At 36.9% G+C, this 19,151-nt stretch overlaps 1 protein-coding gene across 1 annotated transcript; it reads left to right on the top strand.

Annotated features, from left to right (window-relative positions):
• The first annotated feature begins 517 nt into the window (after positions 1–517).
• On the top strand, positions 518–15,627 carry lurap1 (leucine rich adaptor protein 1). The gene is made up of 3 exons (XM_052130393.1): positions 518–816; positions 1,092–1,301; positions 12,161–15,627. Exons 2-3 carry the CDS (start codon positions 1,107–1,109, stop codon positions 12,878–12,880), a joined length of 915 nt encoding a protein of 304 aa, XP_051986353.1. The 5' UTR covers positions 518–816; positions 1,092–1,106; the 3' UTR covers positions 12,881–15,627.
• The last annotated feature ends 3,524 nt before the right edge of the window (positions 15,628–19,151 follow it).

Below are 19,151 nucleotides of genomic sequence, written 5' to 3' on the forward strand. Positions count from 1 at the left end.
AAACACTATGCTGGTGTTGTGATAATATTGAGTCCCACAGACACACTACACCAACCCCTAAACCTAACCCCAACTTTCCTTTACAAAAATTAAGCATGGTTTTACTACAGTAACCATAGTATCACCATGGTATTTTGTAGTGAAATCATAGTAACCACAAATTAGACAAACTCCATCAGACACACTAAAAGCATACTATTTTAATTTAATCCATCCATCAAGAGTGTTAACTTTATCAAATAATCAGAAATGTGTAGCATCACTATTTGTGTGTAATTTATTTTTGTGGAGCTGCTTAATTATTAGTTTTTTTTTGTTGTTGTTGTTGTTGTTGTTAGTGTCATTGGGTGCTATGTTAATCATATAATGTAATATGTTGAAACCAATGACAGTGTTATGTGACGTATGAGTGTACTTGTTGGAGATAATTATTTTTCAATTCAGTCGGTCGTGTCTACTACAATATTTACGGCAACGAATTTGTCCTCCCCACGATGTGTATTCTCAGCTTTCGGTGTCATGCAGGTGGAATTCACTCAGTCCAGCCTCGACCACATCAGGAGGACGGACCGGTCAGTATCAGCACAGCCCCTGTACAGACCGACCCTCCGAGCGTCACGTCATTATTATTTACCCGAACACTCTGTCATGCACCATCGAGGAGTTAAACTGCGTGTATATGGAATACATTTTAACGGTTGAATCATCAAATATCCTCGCATCATGCTCAGGTGGTCTGTTTTTCCCACTGAAGGAGATATTACAGACCGCATTTGGAAACAAGACTGTCTTATCACTCTTTAGAATATCAAACAGGTATGTCACTGTCACGTTTGATGCCGTTAAGCTCAATTGACGCAGCTTTTATGTGTTTTCTTGTGCGTTGTTCATGCATGTGCGAATTTCAGCAAAACTGAATGACTGATATATGCTTACAAACAATTAATGCATTTTGCATATGCTTTTCAGGCATGATACTCAGTGGGGGCAAATTTTGTTACTAAGCCAAGGAGCTGGTTATTTTAACAATTCATAGGGAAAAGTCAAGCAGTTACCTTTTTTCTGTCTTTTTGCCCGTTTCCTTTGAGAAGGCCCTTTTTAAAATCATGGAGGAAAGCAATACTAGTGAACCAGTGCCAGATTTGAAGGATCTGGAGGTGAAAGTGGGGAGGAAGACGCCGGAGGGACTCCTAAAGTGGATGAGAGAGGACCACAAGATAATTTCTCATCATCAGACAGAGAGCAATGAGACAGAGAAGAAGGGCCTGGATGAGAAGATCCGAAAACTTAAACTGGAGATGGTAAGACTGTAAGATAGATATGTGTGTGTGTATATATATATATATATATATATATACATGATACAATTTGGGTTGAGCTATTAAATTAAGTCAAGCCACCAGGGGGCCCCAGCAATCGTACCCTAAGGTTTACAAAGGTATTATATAGTGTATATACTATATTGTGTCTGAAGACTTGACTTTTTCATTCTTACTTTACATTTAAATATTCTGTCTTGTGAACTGCATGAAATGGATGAATGGTGTGACAACACAGGGAGTCAAATGACTTGTTGGCTTTGTCATATGCCTAGGGTGATCAGATTCTTGCTTGTGGAAAACAGGACAGCCCCCTCTCTGCAAAAATGAAATTGACGTATCCTTACCTAGGCCTTACCTTACCTTACCTTACCTCAATACAAAGTAGAGGATCTGTAACTGTTGTCACCTTGTATTTTCACTCGCAGCAATGAAAAAAAATGCAGAGCAGTTCAGTCAAAAATGAAGATGTATGAAAAGCATTGCCTTCATGACTGTTACGCTGAGTCAAGATTAACCTGGTGTCCATGCTGCGTTCATTAATGAGTGAACATGCTTCACAGATTCAGATGTCCCAGGCAGGTATAAAACAAACTCCATGACCTTGGCTAAGACTCCAAAGTTGATTGTCTTGCTCGACAGCTCACGGAAAATGTCTGTCATCTCTCAGACATGGCCAACTTGTTCATGTTCCACTCAGTGATGCGACGAGTGACAATGTTTTTCGTGCAAGCCCACTCATCAAAGAGAGTGGTTTCGTCAATCAAACTGAAAGTGGGGATTCTGGAGTAGAAGTGTTCGAGGCTGCTCTGAATGTCTTTCCAGCTGCAAGACTTTTCTCAGGTCATGAATGTGTAAAGCCACTTCTGTGGCTGATATGTGGTCTTGCTCTACTATCTCCAGTGCAGGGTTAAAAGTGGCTGTTTGCTTGAGTGCTAAGCCAATCCAAAATTTAGTGCAAGGATCACTGAAAATGTCTCTTAGAAACTTTGGGCATTTTTCTTGAGAAAGAAATGTGAGGTATACTTTAAAGAGCTGGAGAGAGGAAACGTGTGTTGCCATGCTGCAGTAATTTCTGATAGTACGGCTGCACAAAACTGAGTATGTTGCATATGACAGCTTCAGATTTGGACTCCATGGCGATGGAAAAGCTAGCTCCACAAATCTCACACCTCACTTTACTAGGTGCTGTCTGTGACTCCTTTTTAGAAATGTAAAAATCCTCATTAAATGTACATGCACACTTCCTTGACATTTTACCAGCTGCAATTTCATCTGTGTGCTCTTTCAAACTGACTCTTCAATCAGTTCACTAACTGGACGTCTATTGATTGGGGATTGTGATTGGATCGTTTAATCCAATCATGTACTTCAGATAACACAGTGTGATTTTATTGGTTTTACAAGCCATATCCTTGGCTACCTTTGATTAGAATCATGACTGAGAAAGCTACATAGGCGATAGAGAAATTTTAGGAGAGGGGAAATACGGGACCCTAGAAAATACGGGACTGTTCCGGTATAAATGGGACATCTGACCACCCTACATATGCCACTCCACAGATGACCTACAATATATGATAAAAGTATAGACCTGCCGAGTGAGTTATGCCCATATCCACACCGTGATGGGTGAGCATGTGTGCTTAAGCAATTATATACACTCACTGAGCACTTTATTAGGAACACCTGTGGAGAATGGGTTTGAGCTGACAGAAAGGCTATGGTAACTCTGATAAACACTCTGTACAATTGTATTGAGCAGAATAGCATCTCAGAATGCCCAACAGGTCGAAACTTTAGGTGGATGAGCTACAACAGCAGAAGACCATGTTGGGCACTTTATTATTATAGTAATAATAGTGTTCTTGTTACTGCTTCAGTGTGAGAGTGTCTCTCCACCCACTGCCATGAATTCCCTCAGTTGATGACAGTGATGACAGCAGTTGTCAGGGCGGGGAAGGGTAGAATTCAAGCGATAATGCATTAATTACAACAGTTTTCAAAGCCTGTTTAAAAAAAACACAACAGTATATTATGGACTTATATAGCAGCAAAACAAGTGGGTATACTGAGGGTATACGCAAATATTGATCCTGAAAAGTCATTAAATGCAAACAGCCCTGGGAACAAAGTAGGCATATGGCATATACGTGCTTATGGCCCCACTGTCTGTCACATATCCATAACAAAATTCTTACATACTGACTTGAGTTCATCTTGTCATAAACACAAAGGGAGAAGCCTGCAGCCTGTTTTTGTTTTCTCATTTTGAAGGGTCCCAATTTCCCAACCCACATTCCACAAACCAAATCAACGCTAAAGAATTTCTCACTGCATTGTCAAACAGTAAAATGTGCATTGAAACAAGGCCCAAAAATGTCATACAAGAAATAGATACTTTTTTGAAAATGTTTAATTGCAGTTGCTTGCAACCACTTATCTGTAATAAGGTTAAAGTGGGGGAGTGGCATGATTTCCAAAATTGTATAAATATGCTGCTCTTTTCATATTGTATATATTGTAACCCAACTAACCTTAATCTCTTGGGGCAGATACACCCTCAGCTGTGTGAAGAATTGTTGTAGTTAGGGAAAGTAGCTTGTTCCTCAGTGGAATGCAGAGCCAATAAGGAAATGGACTCTGATGTTGTTGCTATGGTGCTTTTCAGTGGGAGAGTTCTTAGAAGGGCTCAAAGCTGTCAAGATTTATGCTACTACCAGCTGTCATTTCTAATTTGTTGAAGGCATCTCAATTAATTTGGCATTGTGATGATTGCTGCAGATGCCTCAATAATTAACACTTCTTAACACTATGATGGTTTGCTGCAACAGCCAAGATTACATAAAAAGGTGAAGGGTACTACTGTATAAAAACAACATGCTGGCATGCATTTTATATCGGTTTGGTTTGGGAAATTATAGTCCAAAAAGTACATCAATGAAAAACTGTCCAAACAATCTTCTTTTGTTGTGTCACATTTCATCGCTTCTAGTGTAGACAGTTGACTTTGTTTTACTTTTGTGTTGATGTCATTTCACAGAATTAGTCACAAACTACAGTAAGTCAACTATCAATACACTCTTCCTTACACTGTGATTTTGTCACTTTGCACTGCTGCAGTCTATACACACACACACACGCACATAATTATAATGTAAAGTAGGTGTGAGACAGTATAGACAAATGTAAAAAATGGTGGGGATTCTGCATTTTCTGAAATGTTTATTTAATTTGTTGAATGGAATCAATACAAATTGTTCATAAAAATATAAAATAAAAATGGCAAGGAAATGAAATGTGCACATGAATCATTTCAAAACATGTTACATCTTGTAAATTACTTTAGTAATGCATTTCCTGAAATCCAAATAATAGCTTGTTATTTATACCACTTGTGATCTGCATGAAGAAAGAGCGAGAGAGGGGTGTCCTCGATGACTTTCAGCGTCTTGGCCACCTGTGATTGCAGCTCTCTCCTAACCTGACACACAGATGGGAAAGACAGGGGATAGTGTGCTGACAGATGGATGAAGGGGAGATAGAAAGAGAGGAGAAAGAGGGAGGGAAAGGTAAAGAACAGCGAGAGCAAATGGTAGAGAGGGAGAAAATAGAGGTTAGGAAGGAATGCAGCGAGACAGAACACACGTGCCAGTAGATTAAAGAATGGAGATAGAGGTGACATGTTGCGATATAAGAGATCCTCTCAATCCTGTCAATATTTCTGTGTATCAGTTAGACATGAAAAGACAGCTGCAGTTTATTGAAGGTCACACACGTATCACCATGATCAGACGGGAAGTCAGCATGTTGTTTCAGAGAGTTCTATACCCTGGGATAAGTGTGTTAACAGATCAGAACAGATCAAGTTATATTTGTGAATTAACATCATCAAAAAAGTCTCAAAAGATGTTGCAAAAGTGCACATTTTTAAAGCCGAGTACAAAAGCAATTTGCGAAACGAAACTTTACTGCACTAATGCAATCAGTTCTGCATTTATGGGAGGATTACCATCTTTAGTTAAATTATAGCTGGTGGCTATCAGGTCTTTATGTGCAACCCCCAATCAATAAAGTATGAACAATTTACTGCCTTTGCCTGATTAGTACAGTATGTAGTCATGTAATCCATAAAAAGTAACTGTAATCAGATTTTAAATGTATTTTATTAACATGTACTTAATTTTGTAATCTGATTATGTAATCCTGTTTACATGTAATCCGTTACTAGTTGTGAGCTAAATGGGACTCTTTACACTATTAAAGTGTGATGAAACAGCGCTAGTCAACAACAGATGAGCGCAGCATGTGCAAACCATTCGCACTTCACAAATCGCTGATATTGCAGCACAGCGCTTCACTCTTGGTGAGTTGGGCAAGTAAGCACGTAGGCTTTGTATAGACCACATAGAGCAAATGACAGCCTATATTTCCTGTTTTATTTGTTCTTTTTTTTCCTTTTGCAACACATTATGTAAATTATCAATATTTGAAATGTTCATCCAAGCATTCCCGCTCCTTAGACCACAATGATAGTGACTTTCAAACTACATACTTAAGAGAAAAGGGCAAACACACATAGTGGGGTCCAAAAGTTTGAACCTGGAAATATAGTGGAAATTGAACTCCTTTACAAAATGTCAGATTTTGCTTTTCTAGTGTTCAGAACATTGATTAAAAAAGTATGCATTTCAGCAGGAAAAAGGAGCTCACACTTCTCCATATGCTCAACAACACTTACTGCTTTGGTCACTGGAGGCAGTGTTTTGAATTTTGGTGACCACAGAAAGAAGAGACAACCTACTGTTTACGATTTCACTGTGAGATCAGTCTGCACCTACACCTGCATCTTGACTCTGGTGTTTGTTAGAAGTGATTGGGAGTTTGTTTTCTTAAGACTTTATTTCATAGACCGTTTTACTCCAGCAATGACCAAATTTACTGCAGTTGCCTAAAATGGAAAAGTAAACATTCTTTACATACCTGTCTGAAGGCTTGGAAACCTCCTCCTCTTTGAAGTGCTTAGTTACGGCTTACTGTGCTTAGAACAAAGACAAATGCTTTATTATTGTGGTTACTGTATATTGCGATAATATTATAAATGGTAAATGAGTAAATCTTGTGATTTAAATATATATATTTTGAAATAAAATGTAAGCCTTTGCATTGAGACAATATTTGTATGACTATAAGGCATGTTTAAGGTGCCTCCCATTTTTCAGTAACTTATTGTAATGTGAAAAATCACATATAAAGAAAATACATATTTTGAAATTAGAAATTACAAAGTACAATTTTTAGTATACAGTATTGCTGTATTTGTTTTGCTGAATTCAAGTTAAGCTGATATGAATAAAAAAAATTGTGTCTGGACAGGATGATTTCATTACTGTGTTACAGTAATTTTCTTTATGTAGTATGCATATAACAGTATAGTTATATAAAGTATTTTTATTTTGTGGTGAAATATGACCCAAACAATTCTCCAAACTATGTCCAAACTGCTCTCCAGGCCAAATTATTCACTAAACTTTGAGAGTAGGTAAGACAAAGGGGAATTCTGTTTGTGAAAGGCATACTCATTTACGCATGCGGCACGTGGTGTGATACTTAACAGAGCAGGACATCATAGCATGGAAAATGAGCTCTCCAAAATTCCAAGATTTAGAACCCTAGACGTATGAGCTATGGTTTTGAAAGAGTGGGAAACTGGAATTCTTCTGGCTGTGAGAATAAAGTGCTGTCTCCAGTGTGAACCTCAGACAGTGTGGAATGCTCTCCCTGAGGAGAGTCTTTGGGTCACTGTGGCTCTAAGCCTGGAACTGAGTTGGAAGCTACATAAGGACAGTCAAACTTTTTAACAAAGAAGATTGCAAAAAGAGTGACATTGTGATTGATACATTTAGCATTTATTTAGTAATTTTAATGATGTCTGTCATTTTAACCTCTCTGGAAAAATAATATAGCCTCCAGATTGTTGCTTCAGCTAAAATATTAAATGAATTTGAATTGAAAACTTGCTGCACTGCTTAACCCTCTAATGAATGATGTTCACTTCAATGGACAGATCTTTAATGGGCATTTTATCCATTTATGTTCTGACTTTGTGCATTTTCCCAAATGGCATTTTTACGCTCTTGAAGGGCACTGCGAAAAGGGGATGCCACTCAAAGAGTCGTTCCAAACAAAAATAAGAAAATGCTGTTAAGGGTACATTCATACATTAATGCCATGCTCCCTGCAGAGTGCCCATATCAAGAGCTCTGTCCTTCGAGACAAACATTAAATTGGAATTTGTCCTTTGAGACCAATCCAAACATGTGACCTATGACCCTTACCAATAATTCTATATGAATTTCCTTTTTAAGGGTGTGTTCCATTTTGGCTCATCCCTATCCGCTAATCCCTGCAAAGGGTTTACCCTCCAAAGTGAGAGTTTCAGAGGGTATAGGGCTCAAAAATATTGGTCATTCTGAATGCAACATCATCTATCCAAGCTAGAGGAGCCGCTGTTACCGTTGCACAAGGCTGATGCTAATGAACGGCAGATGCACCTAATCAGAAATAATTACACTTGATTTTGACTTTCTATGAACTACTTTCAGAATGAAAGCCAAAAAAAAAAATATTATTGAAATCTTTTAGAATTTATTAAGAAATATTTGCTTCATGTTTAAATTAGTGTTGTCAGTCGATTCAAATGTTTAATCGTGATTAATCACATATTTTTTTTGTAGTTAATCGTGATTAATCACATATTTTTTTTGTAGTTAATCGTGATTAATCACATATTTTGATTAGTGCTGAAAATGTATGCTATATATACTTTCCCTTCAAAATACATTTAGTTCCAAAACAAAAAAATATTTAACAATATAATGCTTAATTAACAAACAAAGCCTTCCACAGTATAAAGATAGAAATGCACTAAAATAGCACCAAATCAAGTTACATTAAACATTAAATGTTTCCCAAAGCCTAATTGGGAAGTTGACTAATTGAAAGAATTAGTCCCCATAAGTTGCATTTGTATTGTATTGAATATTAAATATCTTAAACTAATCCTCCACAATATTAATCAATCGCCAGAGTGTGGCTATCTGCTTTCCAACAGCAATCATGAAGCTGCGTACATGATTCGCGTTAGAGTGTCAGCATCAAGCCCTTTGAACTCCACATGAAAAGCGTTTGCAAACACACACGTCTTATTCTGCGCTTTGGTGATAGTTAAGACTTGACATGCTTCTGTGGTAATTAAAATGTGCTTTACATAGGCTGAAAAAAAACTTGATTTCTATCGATTTGTACATCAAATAGCATTAACAAAAGTGCTGGTGTGTGTGTGTGTGTGTGTGTGTGTGTGTGTGTGTGTGTGTGTGTGTGTGTGTGTGTGTCTGTTTGAAGATTCCAAGCACACATTACAAAGGTTCCGCCCTTCCAACCTCTGTTTATGCTGGTTTGTGTTGTATCACGATTAAGAAAAATTAACATGTCAAAGTTTTTTAATTAAACACATTAATTCTGACAGTTCACGTTTAAATAGTGTTTTTTAATTATTTTAAAAATAAACTAGTAAACAAATGTACAGTGTTTGTTTAATTATTAAATACATAAAATGACACTGTATACTTATTTTATTTCAGCTTTTATTAGAATACTGTATTAGATCAAGCGAATTTACATTGAAATAACAAGCAATAGCTGGTTTTCAAGGGGGTTAAAAATTGTTTTAAATTTCATTATAACAATTAAAAACTTTTATAAACCTAGGAGATAGGTCTACATAGGTTTCTAGTGTTACAAAAACTAGAGTAGGCCTATGTTTGCAGTTGCAGCTGGTTTTATTTACAGTACATCATACTTGGAAAACCTGCAGATTTATGACTTATGGTCCACTTGGCAGCAAAGTGTCAATCAGTTGAACCTTATGCAAATGTAAAGAAACAGGGTTATTAATTCACAAATTAGGGGGTTAATGCTCTGATATATAAAAGTATGGGATATTTACAGCAGTGCCTGATATAGAGATAATTACGCAGCCAGGCAGTTGAGTTGGGCAAAGCCAGATCAGCACTCACCACATCAATGCTGAGACAAGGATAATATTTACGAGTGTGTTCATTAGTCTCAGTAACTCAGACTGAGATAGAGTGCTGATGTTAACACAATCCAAACCAGAGTTGTTACAGTCTGTTATCTTGATCTCTATTGACTCTTACATATACTGTTCACATATTTCCCTATTTACCCTACAAGGTCTTATTTTATATACTCTCTAATGCTTGTTTGTTTTTGCATTCTAAATTTGACTCTATACCTCTCCCCCCTCTCTCCTTCTCATTTGTTCCTTTTGTCTCCCACGCTCTCATAAATGCTCTCTCTTGGTTTTTTGTACTGTAATTAGTGTGGCTGACATCAGCGGTCCACTGTGGCGTTTAAATGAAACAGCAGGCTTGAATGCATAGCATAAGAGCACACTGTCCATTTATGACAGGCCCAGTGCATTTAATCTGATTGATATCATTCTGTTCTCAAGCTGGTCCTGAGATTTTTTTTGTATCCATCAGATTTAGGGGCAATTCTGGAACTTCTCATCTTGATTCCAGTTAACGATTCCATTAATGATACCCTGATTCCCCCAACTGCCAGCCCTAATTGGTCTTCTAAAAAATATTTTAATAATATTTTCTTTTAAAATATACTTTTTATAAAATATATTATTGTTGTTGTAGGAGTAGCACTTTAAGAGATACCTGGTGGTTGTAGCTCATTGGGTGCAGACAGGGCATTATCCATCAATGTTTGTGGGAGCCGAAGCACAGTGACATCCAGAGGAAGCACAGAGTGTTTATGAGACCAGTTTTATGAACATGGGAGCTGTTCAATCATCCAGCAGGGGTCAGGACCTTGTATATCTTATGACATATGTGGTAAATTCATAACTTACTGAAAATCTGAAAATACCCTGCTGGCAAATGAAACATTATAATGAAATTTATAAGAACTTCCCTCACATCTTGATGAATACAAGTCATAAAATGAGAATCCATTCCAAAAGAACTGGAGCAAGTGCAGTCAGAAGACCAACTAAAGACTGTAATCAATAACATCCATTTTGACTCTTCATTGATTTGGCCTTAGGGGACCCAAGTGGAACCTGAGAGGGGAGGATGTATTTGAGTGAAAATGGAAGTACACATTCAAGATTTCTTGTTCCATAAACGTATAGATCTTGATGAGAACTTAACATTTTATATAGACTTATGTATTATTATATATGTATATTTTTTTAAACTTGTCTGGTCTGTGGATGGGCGTGCTTTGTTTAAAATTTAAATAAAAATTACTTTGCAGATTATTGTCATGTCAATATTAATTTATAATATCTGGTGCACTTAGAGGAATACTTATGCCCTGATAAGTTTTTATATTCTTTCTACAACTAAGTTACAGCATTAGTTATAAGCATTACCACAAGTTATAACCGTTGGACTTTATTTTTAGATGTTTCAGATGAAGAGAACTGGAAAATTTACAGTGAAATAGGAAAACCCATTTGCTGTGGGAATTAGGAAGAGCAGATGAGTGCTTCACTAGGGAAATTGATGTTGTCAGGAAGATCTATAAATCTCAAAAGCATTTACGTTAATGGACCTCCGGCTCTGCATTCAGCAACAAAACTCCAGTCAGACTGTCGAACCTAACAAAGAGAAAGCAAAAAGTGTTGTTTTTACTTTTGCTTTTCACAGTGAAATAACTTAAAGCGGTAGTTCAGCTGAACACATACAAATATTTTTTTGAATTTTATTTAAGCTTTGAGGCTCCAAAAAGCATATAAAGGCAGCATCAAATAAATCCTTATGACTCCAGTGGTTAAATCCATATGTTCAGAAGCGATATAAGTGTGGGTGAGAAACATCAATATTTACTTTTTTACTATATATTCTCCTCCCTGCCCAGTAGATGGCGATATGCACAAGGAATGTGAAATGCCAAAATCAAAAGAAGACGAATTTGAACGTGAAAGTGGAGATTTATATTTTTAAAACACTTTTCACATGTGAGTTTCTCCTGTACTGACGGATCCCCAGGGTGAGTTCTTTAATGCGTGCAGTAATAAAACGAAATCTGGAGGACAAATTATATATCATCAAACATTTAATATTATTATAAATATATATTTTATATATATATATATATATATATATATATATATATTATATAGTGGTTTTATATATTTATAATGATTGATTATGATAGATGTGATCGCAAATGTGATTGCTGGCTGTTTGCGCCACCATGTTTGTTTACATTGCAATGCAGCATGGGATTCTAAGTTCGGCATAGCATAGAATGCTACTTTTTTTTATATGCTTTGCTACCTATTTACTTGCATTGTATGGACCTACAGAGCTGAGATATTCTTCTAAAAATCTTAATTTGTGTTCAGCAGAAGACAAAGTCATACATTAAAGTGAGTGAATGATTAGAGAATTCAAATTTTTGGGTGAACTGTCCCTTTAATTTTCAGCTTGTATTTCACTTTTGTGCCTTCAGAAAATTTTGAATATGAGCATACATTTTTCAAATTTTCTGTGCTAATTTTGGGGGGAAATCTGCGGAATGCTGTGGAACATATTTAAACATGATAAAATGTTTTAATTGGAGCTGAGATTTCGATGCTTATATTAATAGCTAATAGCATAATCAAATTAGCCAATATATTTTAAAACAATAATGCACAAGTTTGTATTGAAAGGGTGTTTTGGATTGTTATAACTATAATTATAGTTGTTGATAAATGAGCACCCTTGATTTCCATCTATCTGTCTTTCTTCCAGGCTCATTTACGAGCAGCTGACGTCAAGATCTTGAACCAGTTGCTAGCCTTGCATGAGGGCATTGAGGCAGTCAAATGGCTCCTGGAAGAGCGTGGAGCACTCACCAGCCGCTGCAGCAGTCTGACCAGCAGCCAGTACAGCTTAGGGGATGGTCCTGACACCTCCTGGAAGGGCAGCTGGAGCAGCCTGCAAGATCCCCATGACAAGCTTGACAACATTTCCATTGGCAGCTACCTGGACACGTTAGCTGATGACCTGGATGAGTACTGCCCCTCCAGTGGGACTGATTCCATTCTCTGTGCTGCCCCTGTGGGGACAGATGGCTCAAGAGTTAATGGAGGAGGAATAAGCAGTGCCACCGGATCTGGAACCAGATCTCCACAAGTCAAGTCTGAAGCTCCAAAGGAAGAAGCTCAGGTTTGGAATAAAGCAGTGTCTGATACAGGGAGGCTGCAACCTTCAGTCAACTATGTCCCAAATCAGGCAAAGCCCTGCAAGATCAACGGAATCATGGACAAAGCAGTGAAGCAGATAGTTGGCTCAGACTCACCCAGAGACTGTCTGGCTGAGAAGCTTGGGAAGACTCTTAGCCCTAAAGTGAAAACATACAAGAATGGCAAAGTTGAGCTGGATACCTGCAAAATGAATGGCAAAGTTCAACTAGAGTATGATGCACACTGGCGCTGGGTGCAGTCACAGGATGATGTGACATTTTTGTGATAATGTACAAGATTATGAAGCCAAAGGTGTTTATCAGAGACTGTTCCGGTCCTCTATTTACCACCTTGCAGACCTTGATGTCTGATTAGTTTACCTTCTCAATATAGATCTTAAAATGGTTAAAAGCTTGACCTGTGGGGGTCAAAATTTAAAACCCCTGAATTAAACGTGGTGTTTATTTGTATTTATTTCAGTTTTAAAATACCTTTTCCTCTCCCAGCTTAATATGCAGAGATAACTCTAAGCAATTTCTGGGTTGTTTCCCCCAAAAAGTGTAAACATTGTGGCTCTGTGGTGCTATTGAAACATTACTCTGTTTGTTTGAGCATCCTGACAATGAAACATTGTCTTAACCAATGGCGTGAGTTCTATCCATTTTTTAGACCAGGTGTTCTAGAAACCGGTTTGAAAAAATTCTTCATTTTTGCTGTTCCGTTTAGTGAAACTAGTTGCACAGAAAATGCACACTTCACCTTGGAATTATATTATACTCTATGTCAGGTTGTGTAGATGTTTATGGATGCATGTTTCAAATGTGCATTTTACATGCAAATCGTAATCTTTTCTGAATTGGCATCTATTGAAAAATGTCATGAGCTATTTATTAACAAGTCTCTTCATTATTTCTGTACTTCACTGCATAAGTCAGCTAGTTATTTATTTTAAATTATGTAATTGCAAATCTCTGAGCTTATATTGTTTTTTGTTTTTTTTTTCTATTTTAAGACTGTCAGAAAAAAACAGTCCTCAGTAGTAATCAGTCATCAAAAACAATTAGGTTAACAAAAATATAGAAATTCAAGATCATGAATCATGTATTCTTAAGGGCCGATCAGACTGAACATGTTCTTATGTTTAAAAAAAGCCAGATGCAGTGCAATAAATGGAACAGAATACAGGTGCCTTGAGACATGTTTTTAAAAGTTCCTTCAACTTGACACGGCATCTTAAAAACACAGCATTTGGGCGCAAAACACTGGAAAAACAGTCGTGGAGCAACGGACACAATAAAGCATTCTGTGTGAACGGACCCTTAGGCCACATCCACACAAATACGTTTTCGTTTGAAAACGTATGTTTTCTCTAAGTTTTAGCCTCCCGTCCACACTGAGACAGCGTTTTTGACAGTGAAAACAAGGTTTTTCGAAAACGCTCTGCCAAGAGAATACATTTTAAAATCCTGTCTTAGCGCTGAAGTGTGAACAGGGAAAACTGAGATATCTTAAAAAGATGACGTATGTTTTATCATTTGACGCAGTCATGTGATCCATTCAACCCAAAAAAATCAAGATGGCTGCTCATGTTGTAGCAGTGTTGTTGTGCCTGCTATCCACTTTGATAGCATTGTTAAAGATAAATGGTATTTGTACAACATGGCATTCCTTCAAAGATGACAAGAAGTTTACTCGGAATTGCTGTCCGGATATGTAACACTAGGATAATTGCGTTTCAGGCCATACATGGAATGGCAATTTTTTGCCTGTGCATTAAGGGGATTTAAGAGTTTTCATACATTTCAGTGTGTATGTGCAACTTTTGGAAAATACTTGAGAACGGCAGCGTGGACGGAGAGCGTTTTCCGTTTTCAGATGTATCCGGATTACATTGTGCATATGTCTACAAAATGCTCACAGTTGAAAAGAGCATTGACCTTTTCATTGATATTTCAGAGTGGACCAAAGTTTGTTTAGCTAAAACAATCCAAGAGTTGGAAACCACAGAAACTTATTTTTTAACTAAATCACAGTGAATAGATTTTTTTCTTTTTTTTGCTATGGCTGATCATTTAGTCTGACCTTTCTGGCGATTACAATAATAGAAAATGAAGTGTAACATTTGCTCTTACTCAAACAGGAGGGAATGTTTAAATCGTACTCCATTTTACTACCAAAGTCTTAAGTCTCCCCAGAGTGTGCTTCTTTGAGTTAACAAGTAAATGTCAAAACACAAATGCATTCTGAATACCAAGCATGTTCACATCTGTTACAATGTGACCCTTTTACAAGAGGCAGAGTGCAGAATCAGCAACACCCTTGAGTTGCCTTTGACAATTAATTATACAATCAGAATGTCTTTCATTTATATAATGTTTATTTGAAAACTGCTTGTAGGTTACTATTTGTCTGTCAGAATGCTCTTGTAATCAATGAGTAACAAAGCTGTATATTTGTATGCAAATCTTTTAATCAGGTAAACAACTGTAGGTTAGCTTAGAGTACCAATTTTGGGTCCAGTTTTGGGGTACTTATTTTTACTAGTTCTGTTGATCGAAGAATCAACATTGAACATTGTGAACAATGATGTCAAATATTGTTAATTCTGCTGCACGGTTCTAACTAAGTAATTATGTTCACAACACAGATGCATGGAAACCAATGGTTATGCTGTGGTCTGTGCATTTGTTGGATGCCATTTCCTTGCAATGTAGAGATATGTGAGATGTACCTTTAGCACTTAAAGTGCACTTGTAATTTAAAGCTGAGAGACAGCTAAATCCTATCAATTAATCAAATTCTATAAGTGGTGTAACTGTTTGCCTTGTCTCGGTGTTAGCACTGGATATAATCCTGCATTGCCTGTTTTGTATGCCAAGAGAACTGCATTGTTGTAATATATTTTTGTCTAATTGAAGAAATGAGCTACAATACTATCAGTCTTAACATTTAGTGTTATGTAATAAAACATGGTACTTGACAAAATGGTGGATTTTGTTTCTAAACGTGAAACCTGTGTATTCAGTTTGTATTTATGCATTCGTTGTTGTTTTATTTTCTGCAGAACATGAGGACAGTATTATAACGAAGTTCAGATCAGGCCCTCTCTCACACACAAAAACACCCACTCTCAGTTAATAATGTCTGTGCTTCTAGGAAAAGGGTTTCCATGACTACTGAATATATATGTAACTTGTGCGTGCGTGTGTGGTGCTCAGCTGTTTGCCATGAGTCAGGGGAAATGGAGACAGTCCAGTTCCCAGGAGCCACTGTGTGACGAGGAAGGAATTAACTGGATTAGAACAAGATGTGCATAAAGTTGATGAGATGATGATCAAAGAGGATTGAAATTAAAGATTGGATGAAGAGGGTTGAAATAAATGTTTAATATATATAATGTCTCTAATTAGTTTGATGGTAGACATTACTGACACATATAGTAGGCTTCCTGTTTTAGTCAAGGAAGAGAATACTGCAGCAGGTTTTTTTTAATCCATTAACACAGGGGTTCCCAATATTTTTTTGTCCAATACACACACAAAAAAAGGATTTTTGCTGCTTGTTCAATTTTCTGAATTAAAATGAACTAAAGCGACACAATTCTAAAACATTTAGTCTCAATTTGATTTCATTGCATTCTATCCATTTACATTTGTAAAATGGATGTTTACTTAATCCATTTGAGTTGGGACTACATGAGTACTTTTTGTGGTAAAGTAGCATTGATGAAACCAGATTTCCATTTTTCAGCATACTTTGCATGGGACTGGATAGGGAGAACAAGGTTATGTTTGAAAACTGGAAAATGCCTTAAGAGGCAGTATACGGAGGTAGGATGAAAAAAAAAGTTACTTTTTAACTGCTCTGAGACCAGTTTACATTCATTACAAAAATGTTGTTAGTTAAGCCATTAACTGATAAGGAAGCAAGACAGCAAGTTAGCTGTCTACATTTTTGAATGCCTCCCAAGTTTTAATATTAAAGGTGCACTCAGTAATTCTAACACAATACACATTTTGTCAAATTCTGCAAATATATCCCTACAATCTGCTAGCTGTCCATTCTGTGGGTGGGCTGAAAAAAAATCTAGTATTTGTGCACAGCCCTGGCTCTGTAAATGTGATAAAAACCAAGTGAATCAGACTGATCCACACCACACTACTCCACTCCAGGGAGTGGTTCTTGTGTGTGCACAGGATGGGGGTTGGGGGCAGAGCGAGATGGAAATTCATTAGAAGAGCGATGGCAAATCTGGCTGATGTGAACTTTCTAAACTCCAAGGACGACAAATGGCTGAGAAACAGACCAAGAGAAAAAAGTCAGACGAATATATACTAAAAAAGAAGCATTATGATAAGTCGAGGGCTAGGAACCGTGTCAACATCGGTGAGGCTTTTCAACAGTGGAGAGACCTCGAGAGGTAAAAGGAATTCATTTGCGTGCATGAATTTGGGGGCAGAGCTTCCAAAGCACTGAAGGGAAGGGTGTGTTTGTTTTGGTAGTTGAGTTCAAATACCAACAATGTTTCTCAGGAATCGCTGAGTGTACTTTTTAGTGTTATTTTTGCGCAAGATCAGAATATGAGACGATTTGTTCATGTTTAAAGTTTAGTTATATTGGTATTTAAAAAGTTTGTCTGTTATGCTGTAGTTTTGTGAGTTGAGGATGGTCTTTCACTTTCAGTTGATGCTTAATGTGAGTTTTACTTGGCTCTATAAGCAGTTGTTACTAAACTAATGGTGCAACAGTTTCAGTCTTCTTACAACTGCTTACCCGGCATATACTAATGATTGATAAGATTAATGAAGTTGGACCAACATAAGAAAATTCATTAAATATACCTTAGTAAATCGAGTTTCATTAACTTAATGCAGCTGAGTTAAAACTGCTATAGTATATTAATGAAACCTAATCCAACCCAATCCGAGTTATGCAGGCTCAATGAAACTGACTTATTCTGAATGAAAGACACTTCAAATAAGTGTAAAAACTTTCTTTAATTAGGCTTAGGTTTCATGTTAGGGGTTAAAATTAGGAAAAAATTGTAATAACATAATTTGTTATTTGTAAAATGTATACATTTCTTAGTCAACTTACGATTTCACCATTTCGTACTATTATTACGACTTTAGACTGGGTTGCTATGACCTAAAAATGATACCTAAAGTACCCTATAAGATTTCAAGTTTAAGATTAGTTTTAACCTTTCGATATATAGCTCAAATTAATTTTAGACAAGCTGTTTAGACAGGAACATCACTTTCTCTTACCTTGCTAGCCAACAGGACCAATCAGTTAATGCCTCTCTGAAAAACAAATCACAATCACAGTGTTTGTAGTTTCAATAGCTTTTACATTGGCAGTTTTAGTGGCAAATAAAGCATTCATCAGCAGAGCAGGATGTAAATTCACCTAATGGGTTCCAAATGAGAGATTTGTGCTTAGTTAGCGAGGCAGCTAGCCCTCGGTGTAAAATGTGCTTCAGTAGTTAAATACAGACTACCTTGCTCTACTCTGCAAACCACACAATGAAGCATCTCTGCACCTCTACCAGTACAATTAGTTTGTGTTTAAAAAAGCTTTCTGTGTGCTAAATGAACAACAAAATCATGCTAAGTTGTCAAGCTAAGTTTTGGTGGCTTGCTAACCAAAAGAAAACATAGGCCCTGTTTCTTCTTGACATATGGTACAGTAAATTATGTCTCAAAGCCATCACTCAGTAAAGTGGTATTTACATGCATGGGTGTGTTTTTTTTACCCCTAGATTTGACTACATGTTAACAGGGCGTGCGAGTGGTGTCATTATGGGATATATGCCATTTTATTTCCAATGACTTCAGCAAAATTGCTGGAAGGTATGAACTCACTTTGATGCCAAAGCCTGAGAGAGTTTTTCCTTTCAAATAGTTGAATGCCATGCCATTTAAATCAGCCCACCCATTTAGAGAATATATAGGGCTATATATTTTTGGTGTGTTGCCCTGTAGGAGGTGCCTCCTTAACACTTAGAGTAATCATAAAATGTTATATTCTCAGAATGCACATCTATATATATTTTGGTATATGTACTATATATTTTCCAAAGTAATATTTTACGATTCCATAAAAAGTTATTGTTTTGAGTTATAGGCATACAGTATGTCAGCAGTTCAAAGACATATTTGACCTCTCCTCACCCTCCCCACTTCTCCTATATGCACCCAGACCATACTTACAAACACACTCATTGCATAACATCCCCCACCCACCCCTACCACACACATAAAGTCTCAATTACATAATATACCCATCCTTTAAATGTAAAGAAAATCTATAGGCTGTGTCATGCATCACCTCCCACAATGACTCTATAAAAACACACTTCAGCCATGGCCAGCCTTCAGATTAATATGCAAGTCACATACTGTATGATTCAGCTAAGATGTTTTAAAGAGGCTTTTGAATACTTTGGAGACATTTGCAGGAATGATTTGTAGGGAATATCAGTGTGTTATTTCTTTGGCTGTGGAGACTAACGAACACAGGCAGAAATTAAAGAAACTTCTGCCTCTGTTTTC

This window comes from Xyrauchen texanus, chromosome 7 (genome assembly GCF_025860055.1).
Source record: "Xyrauchen texanus isolate HMW12.3.18 chromosome 7, RBS_HiC_50CHRs, whole genome shotgun sequence".
Lineage (NCBI taxonomy): Eukaryota > Metazoa > Chordata > Actinopteri > Cypriniformes > Catostomidae > Xyrauchen > Xyrauchen texanus.

What these genes read in the sequence shown, in the direction of transcription:
- lurap1 (XM_052130393.1), top strand. Translation starts at nt 1,107, where the DNA reads ATGGAGGAAAGCAATACTAGTGAACCAGTGCCAGATTTGAAGGATCTG. An exon ending in GAAAACTTAAACTGGAGATG is followed by an intron (nt 1,302 to 12,160) that starts GTAAGACTGTAA and finishes TCTTTCTTCCAG; the next exon opens with GCTCATTTACGAGCAGCTGA.